Source organism: Sceloporus occidentalis, unplaced genomic scaffold (assembly GCF_023333645.1).
Source record: "Sceloporus occidentalis isolate IW3139 unplaced genomic scaffold, rSceOcc1.0.p SCAF_7, whole genome shotgun sequence".
Taxonomy (NCBI): domain Eukaryota; kingdom Metazoa; phylum Chordata; class Lepidosauria; order Squamata; family Phrynosomatidae; genus Sceloporus; species Sceloporus occidentalis.
In genome coordinates, this window is record NW_028316987.1 from 14,304,700 (window position 1) to 14,319,640 (window position 14,941).

The following is a 14,941-nucleotide window of genomic DNA, read 5'->3' on the forward strand; positions in this document are numbered from 1 at the left end:
CACAAACTCACGTTACTTATGAGGCCTCTTTTTCTCTGGAATAAATACTACCGTTTCCACATTTCTGTGGCAAATATATCAGGAAATACATATTTTTACAACCAATTCATAAATTGCATAATAAATTAAGGAATAAATGAATTATTTCCAATCCCTTAGTAGCCAGTCTGGGCTGTGCTTTTCAAACTATCAAATATTTTTTGTCCATTCATACAACTTGTGTACGATATCGAGGACAAACTAAGTAACAACAGGCAAACTAAGGAAAAGCAGGCTGCTCTCAGGCACTGAACTCCTTCCCTACAGAAGGCAGGACAGTGCCCTCCTTGCCATCTCTCTGACCGCAAGTGAAAACATTTCTATTCCAACAGGCTTTTAAGATTGGCTGCAAAGAGCTTCAGTTTGCTGACTTCTTTCATTTTAACTTCGGTCTTTCAGTGGTTTTTAAAATGCTTTTAGTTACACAGATTACTTAATTCCACTTTAAAATCACACAAATTACACTGCAGTCTCCTTACATATTTTAATCTGTATTTGTTTTGATATTTTTAAGCCACCTTGACTCCCAGTGTTGAGAAAAAAAGGCAGGATACAAATGAACAAATAATCATTTTAACAAGAACAACCACCCTCAATTCCAGAGGTAGGGCTTGGAGAAGTGACAAGATTACATGTCATCCATTTTTAATGCTCAGTTCTCATTTTTATGGCAATGGCTAAAAGGACACTGGGGAGAAGGAGAAGATTTTATGTAAGTGACCAAGATCCAAACTCTCACTAAAACAGTTAACCTATCAGTAACAGTCATACAGAGAAAATAAACTATGGCCTGTTACAGACTGCCAAAATAAAGCTGCTTCGAGTCTCTTTGGAGGTATGCTATTTAAATGATGCATGGGTCCTAAGAATCCGGAAGCTGCACCAAAGCTTCACTACAGTGCTTAGGAATGTAGTGTGGCTTTGGTGTGACCTCCAGACTCTTAGGACCCATGCATCATTTAAATAGCATACCTCCAAAGAGACTCGAAGCAGCTTTATTTTGGCAGTCTGTAACAGGCCTATGTTTCCAGTGTCTCCCAAAATTTGCTGGCTCTTTATGTAAATATGGAGGAGTATTCCCTCATTGAAAAGCTCTTGCAATTAAAAAGGATAACAAGATGAAGAGGTCTGAGAACCACTAGAATATGGAAACTGTATGTAATTTATGGATATATGTCCATAGCGTATTACATATATATGTGTTTATGAATTTAACCAGAATGCAAAGAATTCTGCAAGCTAGTTCTTCCCATCCAACAGGGCTCTGGAATTGTGTTAACTGTAACAGCCGCCTACCAATTCACAATGCTTTCCAGTAATGTATAGGGGAGAGCTCTCAAAAACAGATTGTGGAGGAGTGGGTTTCCATATTCCAGTGGTTCTCAAGCCTCTTCATCTTGAAATGGTAAAAACCTGTCACATTATTGTTATCATTTTTAACTGTAGATGAGCTTTTCAATGAGGGATTGCTCAAATGCTTGGGCATACCTACAGTAGCTCTTTGGATTTCAGCTCAAGTCTGGGAGAATTATTGGAGCTCTTTCCAAAAGGTATATAAGTTACCGAAGTTACTGGAAACTTATCTTTTTTTTATACTCAATGGCATAAATACTGTAAAAGCACAAAATACTGTCTGATCTTGGAAGCTAAGCAGGTTCAGCCCTGTTTAGTACTTGGATGGGAGGCCACCAACAAACCCCAGGTGTTGTAGGATATTTTTCAGAGGAAGGAACTGGCAAAAGCCCCTTCGATTATTTCTTGCCTAACCTTATGAAATTCATGGGATTGCCATAAGTTGATAGGTGACTTGAAGGTACATACACACACAGTAGAAAAGGAATAAGACCCCTGAGGTGTTTGTGAAAGAGAACAGCCCTTCATGCAACCACAAAGAGAAGATTCAAAATCCCATTTTTCACCAAAGTGGACCTTAGGTAATATTTGATTTTAAATGTATATATAGTGTATTCATTGCATCCTGTAGTTATATACCAGTATAATGTTATGCAGTCCTCCACATGTTGTTGAACTACAATTCCCACCATTCTTTACCACTGGCTATGCTAACAAGGTCCTTGAAGAGTTACAGTCCATCATCTGGAAGGCCACAAAGTTCCCAACCCTGGGCAAGAGAACAAGGACAGCTCAGACTGCTAGTTCTGCAACAGCCCATATTGCACCACATTTGTGTCATTGAAGTCATAGATACTGACTGGCCGAGCTTATGTAATGGCATGAAATGTGGTTCATATACATTCCATCTGCTAAGGAAACAAATTTGTTGGCATGTTTGCAAGCAGTAAGGAGGGAATGTTGTCTGTTAAAAGGAAATCACAACTTAGTCCTTAGAACAAGAGTGACTTTATGAAATAGGCTGGAAACAAGGAAGAGGGCTGAAGAAGCAGGCATGCAGAGAGGAAAGGAAGGCCAAAGAACAATGTGGCTTAAAATGAATGACAACCAGGAACCCAAGGGAAGAATAGGTGGAGAGAAAGTCAAGGAACAGAAGCAAATTAAAAAAGGAGACTTTAGAAACACTCATAGTAGTTAGGACTTGGAAAAGGTATATTGGATGTAGAAAGAAGGGTGATAAAAGTGCTAAGGAGGGTAACCATGAGATAGTTATAAAGCTAAGATCTTGGGCAGTGGCCATAAAGATGAGAAGCTGATATATGTTGAGTAGCAGATGATGTTAAAATGGGGGCGGGGAGATCAAGGGCAGAGTATATCTAAATCAAAATCTCAATGGACTACGAAAGGGGGTTATGTGCACTTTTGACAGGAAAGAACTGTATTAAGGTAAAGGGAATTTATAGAACCTACAGAGCCAAAAGGACTTAGAGTTGCTAGGTCTAGGCAGCTGGAATTCTTTCAGCTGTAGCTTCTATCATCAGTAGCCTGGCAAATCCGAGCAGATGGCAAAATCCAAGAAATTAGGGTGGAAGATGCTGAATTTCACATAACGCTTTGAACTAAGTAGCCAGTTTGGAGGCATCAGTATTTGAGTTTTTAATTCGAAGTTTATGCATTCGAATCAGACACTGTGAAACTAAAGAATAAATGTTTTAATATTTATGGCATACCTTTCATAAAGCCTATATAAAAATATGACCAGCTGCTATTTGGCCTTTATAAAAAAGGCATGGAAAATCTTGTTTTAAAGCAAGACATTGAAAATTCAAGAGGTCACAGCTGCAATGTGACTCCACTTACGCATGTTACCAAATTTTAAAAATGCACTATGAAAACACAAAACATGAAAGTAAAAAATCGTTATTACATCAAGCCTTTAATCATTCAGGCTTTTACATAACCACTTTCCTAGAGGCTTCCCATAGGTGAGTAAGCATAAATGTTTTCCAAAAGTTATTCAGTTCTTCCCCTACTCCACCCCACCCCACTAAACCTAGCACAAATGATAGAAGCTGCAATCCTACTAAGATGTACATTTGTTGTTGTGTTCCTTCAAGTCATTTCTGACTTCTGACAACCCTAAGGTGAACGCATTATGGGGATTTCCTGCCAAAACCTGTTCAGAGAGGGTTTGCTATTGATTTCCTCTGAGGCTTAGAGAGTTTGACTTGCTCAAAGTCACCCAATGTGTTTTCACAACTGAGTGGGGATTCAAACCCTGGTCTCCAAGTCACAGCCAACATTCAAACCACTACACCACATTGGCTCTCAGCTGCACACTTATTTGGAAAAAATCCTACTGAACACACTGAGATTTGATTGGGAGCAAAACATGAAAAGGAACAAACTGCAAGACATTGCTAGGGCAAACGTATGGTAGAAGTAGCTCTTCTAAGAGCTGCAGATAAATTCCCTAGAGAACACATGAATAGCATCTATGGTGGTGTATTTCTTCAAAAATTGCTAAGATGTTGATATCAATCAATTCTAGCTTAAACTGCAGAGATTTCTTCAGAAGAGCCCACTCTTGGTTCTACAGATTGTTCTTCAATGTCCAATAGAAAAAATTCTCTAGTTATACACGTACACACCATCTACTACTACTGACAATCCATTCACCTAATGTTTGTACACACCATCTACTACTACTGACAATCCATTCACCTAATGTTTGTGTCCAGGTGTCAAGTCAAATTCCAGAAAAGGATTAATATTTGCATGTTGTAATAAAACCAGCACAGGATTATATGCTCTCTCTCCCCATGACTGCATGCTTACCTGGCATGTTAGGAAAGCAAAATTGTCTTCCAATTAATCAAATGATAATGTACTGTCATGGGGTGAAAATAAGAATATATGCAAGGTAGCATATTTGGGGTCCAACATTTGGATACCCACAGCTTGCCCACCCCACTCTGCTGTGATGCCTTATGTTTTTTCCCTTACAGACTGAAAAAGCTAGCTTTTGTCATGTTTTATAAATGAATGAGCCATGGAAACTGAACATGTCGCTCTACCTCCATAGTTAAACTATGGAGGCATAACAGCTCTCATATTTGAGGTAATATGTTGTCATCATGATTGGCGATCCTCCAGGGAGACATATTCTGAATGGATTTATCTCTTTTAAAGCTATCCAAGTTGGTGGCCACCAATACACCTTCAGTAGCAAATTCCATGATTCGACTATGCACTAAGTACTTCCTTTCATCCAAGCTGAATCATTCAGCTTCAGTAGATGGCCTAAGTTACATAGTATTAGAAGAAAACAAGAAAACGTCACACTATATACATACGCTGCTATCATGATATGATAGCCCTGTTTAAATATTTGAAGGGATGTCATATTGAGGAGGGAGCAAGCTTGTTTTCTGCTGCTCCAGAGACTAGGACCCGGAGCAATGGATGCAAGCTCCAGGAAAAGAGATTCCACCTCAACATCAGGAGGAACTTCCCGACAGTAAGGGCTGTTCGACAGTGGAACACACTCCCCCGGACTGTAGTGGAGTCTCCCTCCTTGGAGTTTTTTAAGCAGAGGCTAGATGGCCATCTGTCGGGGATGCTTTGATTTGGATTTCCTGCATGGCAGGGGGATGGACTGGATGGCCTGTGCGGTCTCTTCCAACTCTATGATTCTATGTCTATCCTCATTAGCCTTATTGTTGCGTGCCTTCTTCATGTGTATATGAAGCTGGGATTTTTTTGCCCTATTGTACAGCACTTTACACATACTTACATCAAAATGTATGTGTTATGTTTACACACATTCCTTCAGCTCTTTGCTATCCATTTTTGCTCTTGAGGCAACGATGAGGTTTGGGAGAAGTGTAGCCTACAGCGACATCGCTGTGACAATGTGGGAACTCACTCTGGATGAACAGAACAGAAGGTCAGCCATTGTCAGGCAGCTTACAGAGAGACTTGGCTGTGCGTCCTTCACATTCATACCAGCCATGATTACATAGTTAAGTTCACCAAGTTCTTCTTTCATTACGCCATTCCCGTTTCTTTGGACCAGAAACAAGCACAGCACTGATACCAGGCACAACTTCAAAAACCCATTTTTATTGCTCCATTTCAGCTATACATAACTTATCAGAATAATCACCAGCATTTTCAGACACATCAAAATGTCTGTTCTCCTTCCTTACTTTAGCAGAGATGTGCTCTAGTGGATGAGATCTGGTGGCGAAGATCAGCAGGGTAAATGAGCATTGTTTGCTTCAATGTTAGTTTCTACTCTTTAAACAACATTCTAACACATACCTGTATTTTACTATCCTATACCATTAGTATTTTTTCAGTTATTCCACCATCAATCCAAATGTGTTGCTCCCTTCATTCTGCAAGGCACCAAACGCTAGGCACATGTTGGGCCACTGGGAAAATAAAGCAGTGCATCACTGTATCCAGCAGCATCACCGCAGGCTCAGACAATATATAAGCCAGGTTGCAGGCGGCCGTCTGCTTGCCAGCCAAGTGTATGTACATTGCAGTAAAGGCGTGCGCACTGCATAAACACCTTGAGCCTCCCACTATTTATTCACCCAGCAGATAGATACTCCTTTCTCGAAATGGACGAAGTGACACAGCGACAACAGCTTTTTAGCCACAGGTGATGGACAAGTACTTAATCACAGAGAGAGAGAGAGAAAACACTGCAGCATTTGTCAGACAGGTTATCCTTTCCTGCAATGCTGCATTTAAGGAGTAACAGATGGCTGAGAAGGGCAAGTTTCCTCCAAGCTGTCTGCGAGGAAATCCATCTATTTCAAGAATACAGGAATTAGCAGTTATCGCTTGCATTCCCTGCCCTTGTTATAAGTGCATCTACTGCAGCAGTCTGAAGGATGGAAGGAAAGGAGGAGACACACACAAAAGCAAAAACAACGAATGGGGAAAGTATCGTGATTTATGAAATGCACAGACAGCACCGGTCTTTTGGACACAGATCAATAAATAAGTAACTAAATAGGGATTCATTCCATTAAAGAAAACCCTAAGCATCCTTAACAGGTAAAGCTCTCCCTGCGCTATCCTAAGGAGGACAGTAAACAAGTTGTTCATATAAAAGGGTTTGCACACAGCTATTTTCCTTATCTGCCTACCTTTTTAACTGTTTTAGTAACCAATTTTAACTTGAACCTGTTAATAAGGCTTGGTTGTAATTAGGTGCTTTTATTTATTTATTTATTTATTTATTATTAATTACGTCGATGGAGGGCTGGAGATTGCGCAGTTTTATGATTTACTGTATTATATGTTTTTATCTTTGCATTGTAACCACATCGATCCACAGGGAGAGGCAGGCTAATAATAATAATAATAATAATAATAAAAAACAGGACCTGTTACGGATGCTTAGGGTTATTATTATTATTATTATTATTAAAAAGATCACGTGCTTCGTCCTCATAAAACCCTTTTCACAATAACCCTGCAAGGTAGTTCATTCAGGAGAAGGATACCTTCTCTCCAATGGGAATGGGGGATTCGAACTCGTTACTCGGGTCGTTGTAGTTGTGGTTACTGGGGATGTCTCCAACTCATAATTAATTAATTAATTAATTAATAACTCCTTTCAGACTTAAGGTGACCTTTTCTTGGAAATAGGTGTTCAGTGGAGGTTTGCCATTGCCTTCCCCCTGAGGCTGAGAGAGTGTGACTTTTTGCCCAAGGTCGCCCAGTGGGTTTCCATGGCTGGTCTGGGATTGAATTGATTCTGGTTGCATCCAAACTGGAGAAATAACCCACTTTGGTACCGCTTTAACTCTTTGTCTGGCTGTTTGCTATGGAATTCTGGGAGTTGGAGTTTGTTGTGGGGTCCAGAGCGGAGCACAACAAACTCCAACTCCCAGAATTCCATAGCAAATAGCCAGACATGTTAATGCGATGCCAAACCGGGTTATTTCTCCAGTGTGGATGAAACCAGAGTCAATTCAATCTGGATTCAACCCTCTCGTCGCTGCAGTATGCAGAAACTCCCTCCTTTGTGGGACTATTAAGTTAACACATCCATAATAGTAATAACAATAGAAAGGAGAAGCTGTCCACGTCACTCCCCGCCTCCCCCAGCCATTCATCCATTCACTCACCCGCGCCGCCATCTTGCTCCTCCGGTGTCCACAGAAGGAACGACAGAAAAGCAAAAGCAACGCCAAAGCAGCCAGGAAGGATTGGAGGCACGCACAGCGTCGGGGGCGTGGCCAACCCTAGCTCCTCCCACTCCTCTCCACCAGCCTTCTCTCTGTCAGTCCCTCTCAAAAGAGTCACAAGATGGCGTCTGCCAGTTTGGGACTTCAACTCCCAGAATCCTAGACTATTGGCCAACATGGCTGAGGCCTCTGGGAGCTGAAGTCCAAAATCTCTTAAATGGCACAGTTTGGGGACCACAGCATGAAGGAGATCATTACCACACACTGCACTCTTATTAGTGCTGCTATTCCACTTTTACTGCGCTGGCTGCCTCCTGTTGCATTCTGGGATTTGCAGTGTAAGGAGAGGCCTTTAGAATTCTCAGCCACAGAGCTCTTAGGCCTCACTGGACTACAAACCCCAGAATGCACTAGCAGGCAAACAGAGCAGTAAAAGTGGAACTGCAACACTATAACCTCATTACCACACTACACTCTTATAACGCTGCTATTACATTTTTAAGTGTTCTGGTTGCCTCCTGTTGCATTCTGGGATTTGCAGTGTAAGGAGGGGCCTTTAGAACTCACAACCAGAGAGCTCTTAGGGCGGCTCTCACTGAACTACAAAACCCAGAATGCAACAGGAGGTAGGCAGAGCAATAAAAGTGGAACAGCAACATTATAACCACCACATTACCACACTACACTCTTATAGTGCTGCTGTTCCGCTGTAACTGCTCTGGCTGCCTCCTGTTGCATTCTGGGGCTTGTAGTTCAGTGAGGCCTAAGAGCTCTGGCTGAGAATTCTAAAGGGCCCTCCTTAAACTTCACTTCAGGTGAAATCCCATTGTTCCTAATGGAGGCACAACCACATCCTCAACCACCATTGAGGACGGGGGGGGGGGGGGGGGCTTGCCACCTATGGATGCTTAAATCCATGGATGGCAAGTCTGTGTATAATGCTGCCCCACTGTATGTTTGTTATAGCTGTTAGTTTGGTGTATGTTTGTTGATATTTTGTTATTGTTTTGTTTTTAACTCTGAATATAAAGTTGTATGCTATTTTTCAGTATTTTGTTAAATAAAAGTGTTGTTTTTTTTAATTAAAAAAATAGTTATGGTATTCAATCTAGGATTGACGAGTGGCAAGCCTTGTTCCTGCAGCGTCAGACTGTAGTTGTGTTACCCTCACCTTTATTAGAAGAGAGATATACCGTATATACTCGACCATAAGTCAAGAAACGTATGCCCCAAAATTGACCCTAAAATTTGGGGTAGACTTATATAAGGGTGAATACATCAGTAGTGCTTACAAAGGTCCTAAAGCAAGCAAGCCTGATGCCCCAGTCTCCATTGAACACAATTTCCTCGCCCCTACGGTCTGTTTTGCAAGCCTTTGCTTCCTATCGGAAAAACTCCCCATTTAAATCCACTTGCTTCTTCCTCTAGTACATTTTGCAAGCCCTGGCTTCCTATGGAAAAATCTCTCCATTTAAAACCACTTGCTTCTGTTTCCAGTCCATTTAGCTAGACCTTGCTTCCTATGGAAACAACTCAGAAACAACTCTCCATTTAAACCCTCTTGCTTCTTTTTGCAATCTGATGTTAAAACCTCTTCTCCAGCACCTGGGAATCGGTTGGGAGAGGTCCAGAGAAGGAGGGACTGAAGTGGTATTTCCTCCTTTCCATCCTTCCTTATAGCCCCCTAAGTTTTACCCTCGATTTATCCACGAATCATATCAAAACCCAGGATTTTGACTCTGAAACCTTCCCTTGACTTATACGTGAGGTTGAGTTGTACATGGGTATATACAGTAATAATGTTTCTCATTATGCACATTTATGCCTTTGTGGAGTTGCCACAGTGGAGATGGTAGGGCATATATTGTTATATTGCTCTTTTTATCATGGTTACCGCCACACTTTTATTCTTCCAATTCTTAGAGGTATTCCTGGACGAACTAATGAGTTTTATGTATCCTGTTTGCTGGCAGATCAGTGTCTGTTGGTAACAATTAAAGTGGCCAGCTTTCATGCAGCAGCACTGGCCTGCTGGCATAAAATTGTATTATAAAATTTTATAATGATTAATTTTAATTTTTCAATGAGTAAACATTGTATTCCTCCTCATTGCTCTTTATTGTTGCTGACAGTTTGCTTACTCTGTCTTTTTCTCTAGTCTTAATGAAACACTCCCAGTCTGAGTGACATGAAGTAACATAGGATGGGTTACACCTATCTTAACAATAGAACATGTGAAAGGGATCTAGGAGTCTCAGTAGACCACAAGCTGAGCATGTTTGACAGATACACATTTTGAGTTGTAAACATATTAATGATATACATTTTATACATAATTTACAAAGGAAAAAGAAGAAAAATATCTGCTACATGTGAGTCCTTTGCACATGAGAAAGGTAAAAAATATGTGAATGTTCCATTAATAATCTTGCAGAGCATGACTTGGATAATTTAAAAAATAAAACACAGTTAATACAAATCTTTTTGATATTTACACAATAGGGATGACAGAGAAATTGCTTGGAACTCCAGTGACACCGCTGTACCCACCAAGACCTCTAGACTATGAACTTGATCCTTTAAGGGAAGGATCATGGCATTCAAGCATGCATGAACACCACCACTCCTGTCATATGGATTACCTACTAATAGATTCATTGCTGTCAATACACTGATGACACCCAACTGTTTCTTCTTCCTTCATGGAAATGAGTTAGTAGTTAGTTCTGACTCTGCCTTTGGGATCAGTAATGGGCTGGATTAAAGTTACTAAACTGAAATTGAATCAAGTCAAGACTGTGTGTGTGTGTGTGTGTGTGTGTGTGTGTGTGTGTGTCATTCTGAGGATGGATCAAGCTTGTTTTCTGCTGCTCCAGAGACTAGGACACAGAACAAAGGATTCAAGCTACAGGAAAAGAGATTCCACTTCAACATTAGAAAGAACTTACTGCCAGTAAGAGCTGTTCAGCAGTGGAATACGCTGCCTCCAAGTATAGTGGAGTCTCCTTCTTTGGTGGTTTTTAAATAGGAGCTGGATGGGCATCTATCAGAAGTGCTTTGATTGTGTGATATGGCAGGGAATTGGGCTGGATGGCCCATATGGTCTCTTTCTACTCTACAATTCTATGAAATCTGGGCCACTAGTATCCCTGGAGAGGTGTGAGATCCAGGGTCCCTATGCAAAGCTCAAACATGAGCCTTCTCAAGCCCAAGGCACCAGGTTCAGGATCCTCAAAAACTGTTCCTCCTGTACCCAACTATCCCTCCTGAGCCCCACTGGAATAAACGCCTCCCATTCTAGCGTCCCCTTCACACTAACATACAGATGACACCATGCAGAATGTAACAGAAAGGTAATGGAGTGTTTAGCTCATAGCTGGAAGGCTAACCCACACAAAAAAATAATTTCACTTCTTAACAAGGAGGTGGAGAGTTGGCTATATGTCAAGGCCAGCTAGATGATAAGTTACTGTGTTGAAGCTGGGGCTTTGTGGAAGTAGCTGGTTCCCAGTGCTCTGTCCATGGTCCTGGAAATTGTAGAGTCACTGTAGAGTGGACTATAAATAAACAAGAAGAAATCTGTTCAGAAGAAAATTGCATCATAATTGTCAATATCTTGGTTTGCGTTTGTGTGTGAGAGAGAGAGAGACAGAGAGAGAGAGGGGAAGGAAGGAAGGAAGGAAGGAAGGAAGGAAGGAAGGAAGGAAAGCAAAAACAAGGACGTGAATCAGAAGGCTTTCATGGATGGGTAGTTTTTTTGTGGGGGTTTTTGGACTATGTGGCCATGTTCTAGAAGAGTTTATTCCTGACGTTTCGCCAGCATCTGGCAAAACAAGAATAAAGTCTTCTAGAACATGGCCACATAGTCCAAAAAAAACCCCCCACAAAAAACTAAAAACAAGGACCTTTTTAAAACTGTACCAGGGCTGTTCACTTTCTGCTTTTAATGCCTGTGAAGCTGTAGAGGAATCATAGGATAAATTTATGCTCTGCTCCACTTTTGCGAAGAGAATGGCCCCAGGGCAGCCGATGCATTACAGTTGATAAAACTGAGACTGATTTGTGCTGAATGAGCTGGGAGATGACTGAGATTCCCATGTAAGTGACTTTAAACAACCCAGGGAATAAAAATGGTGTACGAGAATAAGGATTAAAAATACATAGCCAAGGTTCTATAGCAGAAAAATAATAGATTCTCCATAAATTGCTCTGGGAGGATACAAGATAATTTTAGTATCTTTTCCAGCCAAGGTCTGAGTGTTTGTAAAGTGCCTGGTTTACACCAGATAGGCACTGCAGGGAAACAAAAAGCACAGATTGTTCCGGTTTGCAATCTAAACATTAGCTCTGCATATTATTTCCAGCCGCAGCCATTCAAATGCCTCTGGAAGCCTACAACGGTGTGTGGGTGTGGATGTGAAAGTGACGGCGTGGGTTAGATTGCGTTTTGCTTTTTTCTGAGCGTCACTGCTATGCCTTGTGGGGAAGATTCAATCTCCTGCAATCTGCAATGGTCATACTGCAGTATTTGGGCTGCTGCTGCTAGACAACACTAATGGGAAGTGTTGCACTGCATAGAAATATACACAGTTTTGCACTCCTGTGTGGGCTTAAACGGCCCATTCGTTTCAAAATCTGCAATTTCCTTTTTTTAGTCTTTTCAAAACTAGACTTCCCAAGGTCATAAGTCAAATATGAGAAAGTGGGACGGTTTTGCAATATCCTTTCAAGAATGTTCTGGATGAAATGAGAGACATCAGAGCAAAAAAAGCAAGGGAAACTGTCACCATGGAAACCAGAATTCTACTATAAGCTGCAAATTCTACAGTCCCATTTTCTGCACTGTGTTGCTTTAAGCAGATTATCAGAAGCAGATATCAGGAACGTGCAAAAGTGTGCATGGCAAGGAAGATGAGATATTGATAACTACTGTAATAGCTAAATTAGGAAACTCTTGGTTCATAGCTCACCTCTGTCATGAATTTATTAGCTTGCCTTATTTAGTGGTTATATTAATATCCTGCCTGATCTACAATGAGCCCAGGTTCATAAACATGGGTCTCCTCCCCATCCTGCTTGCCTCTTTATCCTTATAACAGCCCTGAGAGATAGGCCAAGCTGAGAAAGAGTGACTGGTCCATGCCCTGATGGGTTTTCATGGTTCTATGGAGACTAGAAATTGAATCTTCCATGTTCCACAACAACACTATTAATGCTACACCTTACTGCCTCTCATACCCTTCACTTGCAATATGGATAATACTCATCTCGCAAGTGAGGCAGTTGTAATAATTCAGACAGCAAGCACTAGATGAATACTAAGTAAAGTTATCATATCTTCTTATGTCTGAGGACTAAGAAGATGGTGCAATTATTTGGAGGATAATCAGCTTTGTATTAGCTATATGGTAGCATTGTTTACTGTTGTTCATTATCATCAAATCAGCTTCAATTTATGGCGACCCAATGAATGAGAGACCTCCAAAGCAGCATGTCATCAATAGCCCTGCTTTGGTCTGCAAACCCAGGTCTGTGGCTTCGTTGATTGAGTCTATCCACCTGTAATTCCGCCCTCTTTTCCTATTGCTTCCCACTTTACCAAGCATCATTGTCTTTTCTAATGAGTCGTGTCATCTCATGATATGGTCAAAGTACGATAGCCTCACTTTGGTAATTTTAGTTTCTAGGGAGAGTTCAAACTTCCTTTTCTCTAGGATCAATTTCCTGGTCATTTTGGTGGTCTATAATATCCATACAAATGTCCTCCAGCACCACATTTCTTTTCCTATCAGCTTTCCCCACCATCCAATTTCACAACCATACATAGAAATCAGAAATGCAATGGATAGATAATCCTGATTTTGGTATTCAATTATATATCTTGACTTCTGAGGATTTTATGTAGTTCTTTCATGGCTGCCCTTTCAGTTCCGAGTCTTCTTCTGATTTCTTCACGACAGTCTCCATTTTGATTGACGACTGACCCAAGGTATAGAAAGTCTTTGATCATATTGATGGCTTCATCATCTATTTTAAAGTTATGTAAACCATCTGCCATCGTTACTTTTGCGTTTTTAATGTTCAGCTCTAAACCTGCTTTTGCACTTTCTCCCTTGGTTTTCTTCAACAGTTGTTCCATGTCTGCTAGTGATATGGGGTCATCTGCATATCTTAAACTCTTGATGTTCCCTCATGCTGTCTCCTTTTGAATCAAATCTAGCTTTCCATATATAGGGCTGCACAGCTTACTGTGGCGGCCAATATGTGAGGTGAGACTGGGAAGCATTGGCAGTGTATATTCTGTGGCCCTAGTGTCTTTTTCCCATCAGACAGCACAGTGTTTGTGCTGCCTGGGAATTGTGGGGAATCTGATCCCAACAGCCAATGAGTAAGAGCCCCCTACTTGCTCACTGACTGATGTTTCAAGCTGGAGGAAGCTGTGTTAGGCTTCACTCTGGTCAGGTAGATGCCTATATAAACCTGGCCGCTGCCAGCCTGCTCTCACTCCTGCTGCCTGGACCTTCATCCCACCCTCTTTTTAGCAGCTGGTGGGGAGCTACATTTTATTCAGCTATTTGGCTTCTGTGGGTTTCGATGTGCCATTTGCCACAACTGTGGAGGGATGACAGCATGGGTCATGGATCCTGCACAGCATTCCCCACTGCATCGCAAGCTAATGTATAGGAGTCCCCTTATGGGATGCAGGGTGTTTGGCATGGATAGGATGTTGTCCAGGCGGAGGCAGATGCCTTGCCAGCATTCCCTGGTGACAGGGGTCATCATGGACACCAGCCAGCTGGTTCCTGTCATCCTTATGGTGGAGTGGGGTACATCAATCAATAGTCGGGTTGATCAATGTCTGGATCTGGACCCATGCTTTTGGCCAACCCTATTTTCAGCTGTAAACAATAGAGGTGTGGCCTTTTTCTCCATCTGGTTGTTGTGTGTGGGTTTTGCACCTTGCAACCTCACCCTTGTATCAACAAGATATGTTCTGTGTAAAAAGTAAAGATACAGTGAAGCCTTCTCTGACCGCCTTGTTAACTGGAAACCATTCTTTCCCCTCCATCCACAATCAAAGGCTTTGCTATAAAGCGTAAACTGATTTTAAATTCTTTGGAATGCTCCATTATCCAACATATGTTTGCAATATGACCCCTAGTGTGTTTTCCTTTTCTGAATCTAGGTTAAACATCTGACATTTCCTGGTTCCTGTATATGGCAAAAGTTATGTTTCTAACTTTGGGGCGTTTTGTATGTTAATTTTATACCGCTTTAACTGGATTATTTTAATTGTTCTTAAATTTTTGAAGTAAAGTTTCTAACGTGTTTTT

General features: G+C 41.3%; 1 protein-coding gene across 2 annotated transcripts in view; it reads right to left on the reverse strand.

Annotated features, from left to right (window-relative positions):
• LOC149309233 (vesicle-fusing ATPase) overlaps positions 1 to 7,628 on the reverse strand; it is an 86,074-nt gene extending 78,446 nt beyond the window's left edge. For both annotated transcript variants that reach the window (XM_089532012.1, XM_089532011.1), the window contains exon 1: positions 7,548 to 7,628. In XM_089532012.1, coding sequence (XP_089388138.1) covers positions 7,548 to 7,559 — 12 coding nt within the window. In that variant the 5' untranslated portion in view covers positions 7,560 to 7,628. The remainder of the gene's footprint in view (positions 1 to 7,547) is intronic.
• Between the last annotated feature and the right edge of the window lie 7,313 nt (positions 7,629 to 14,941).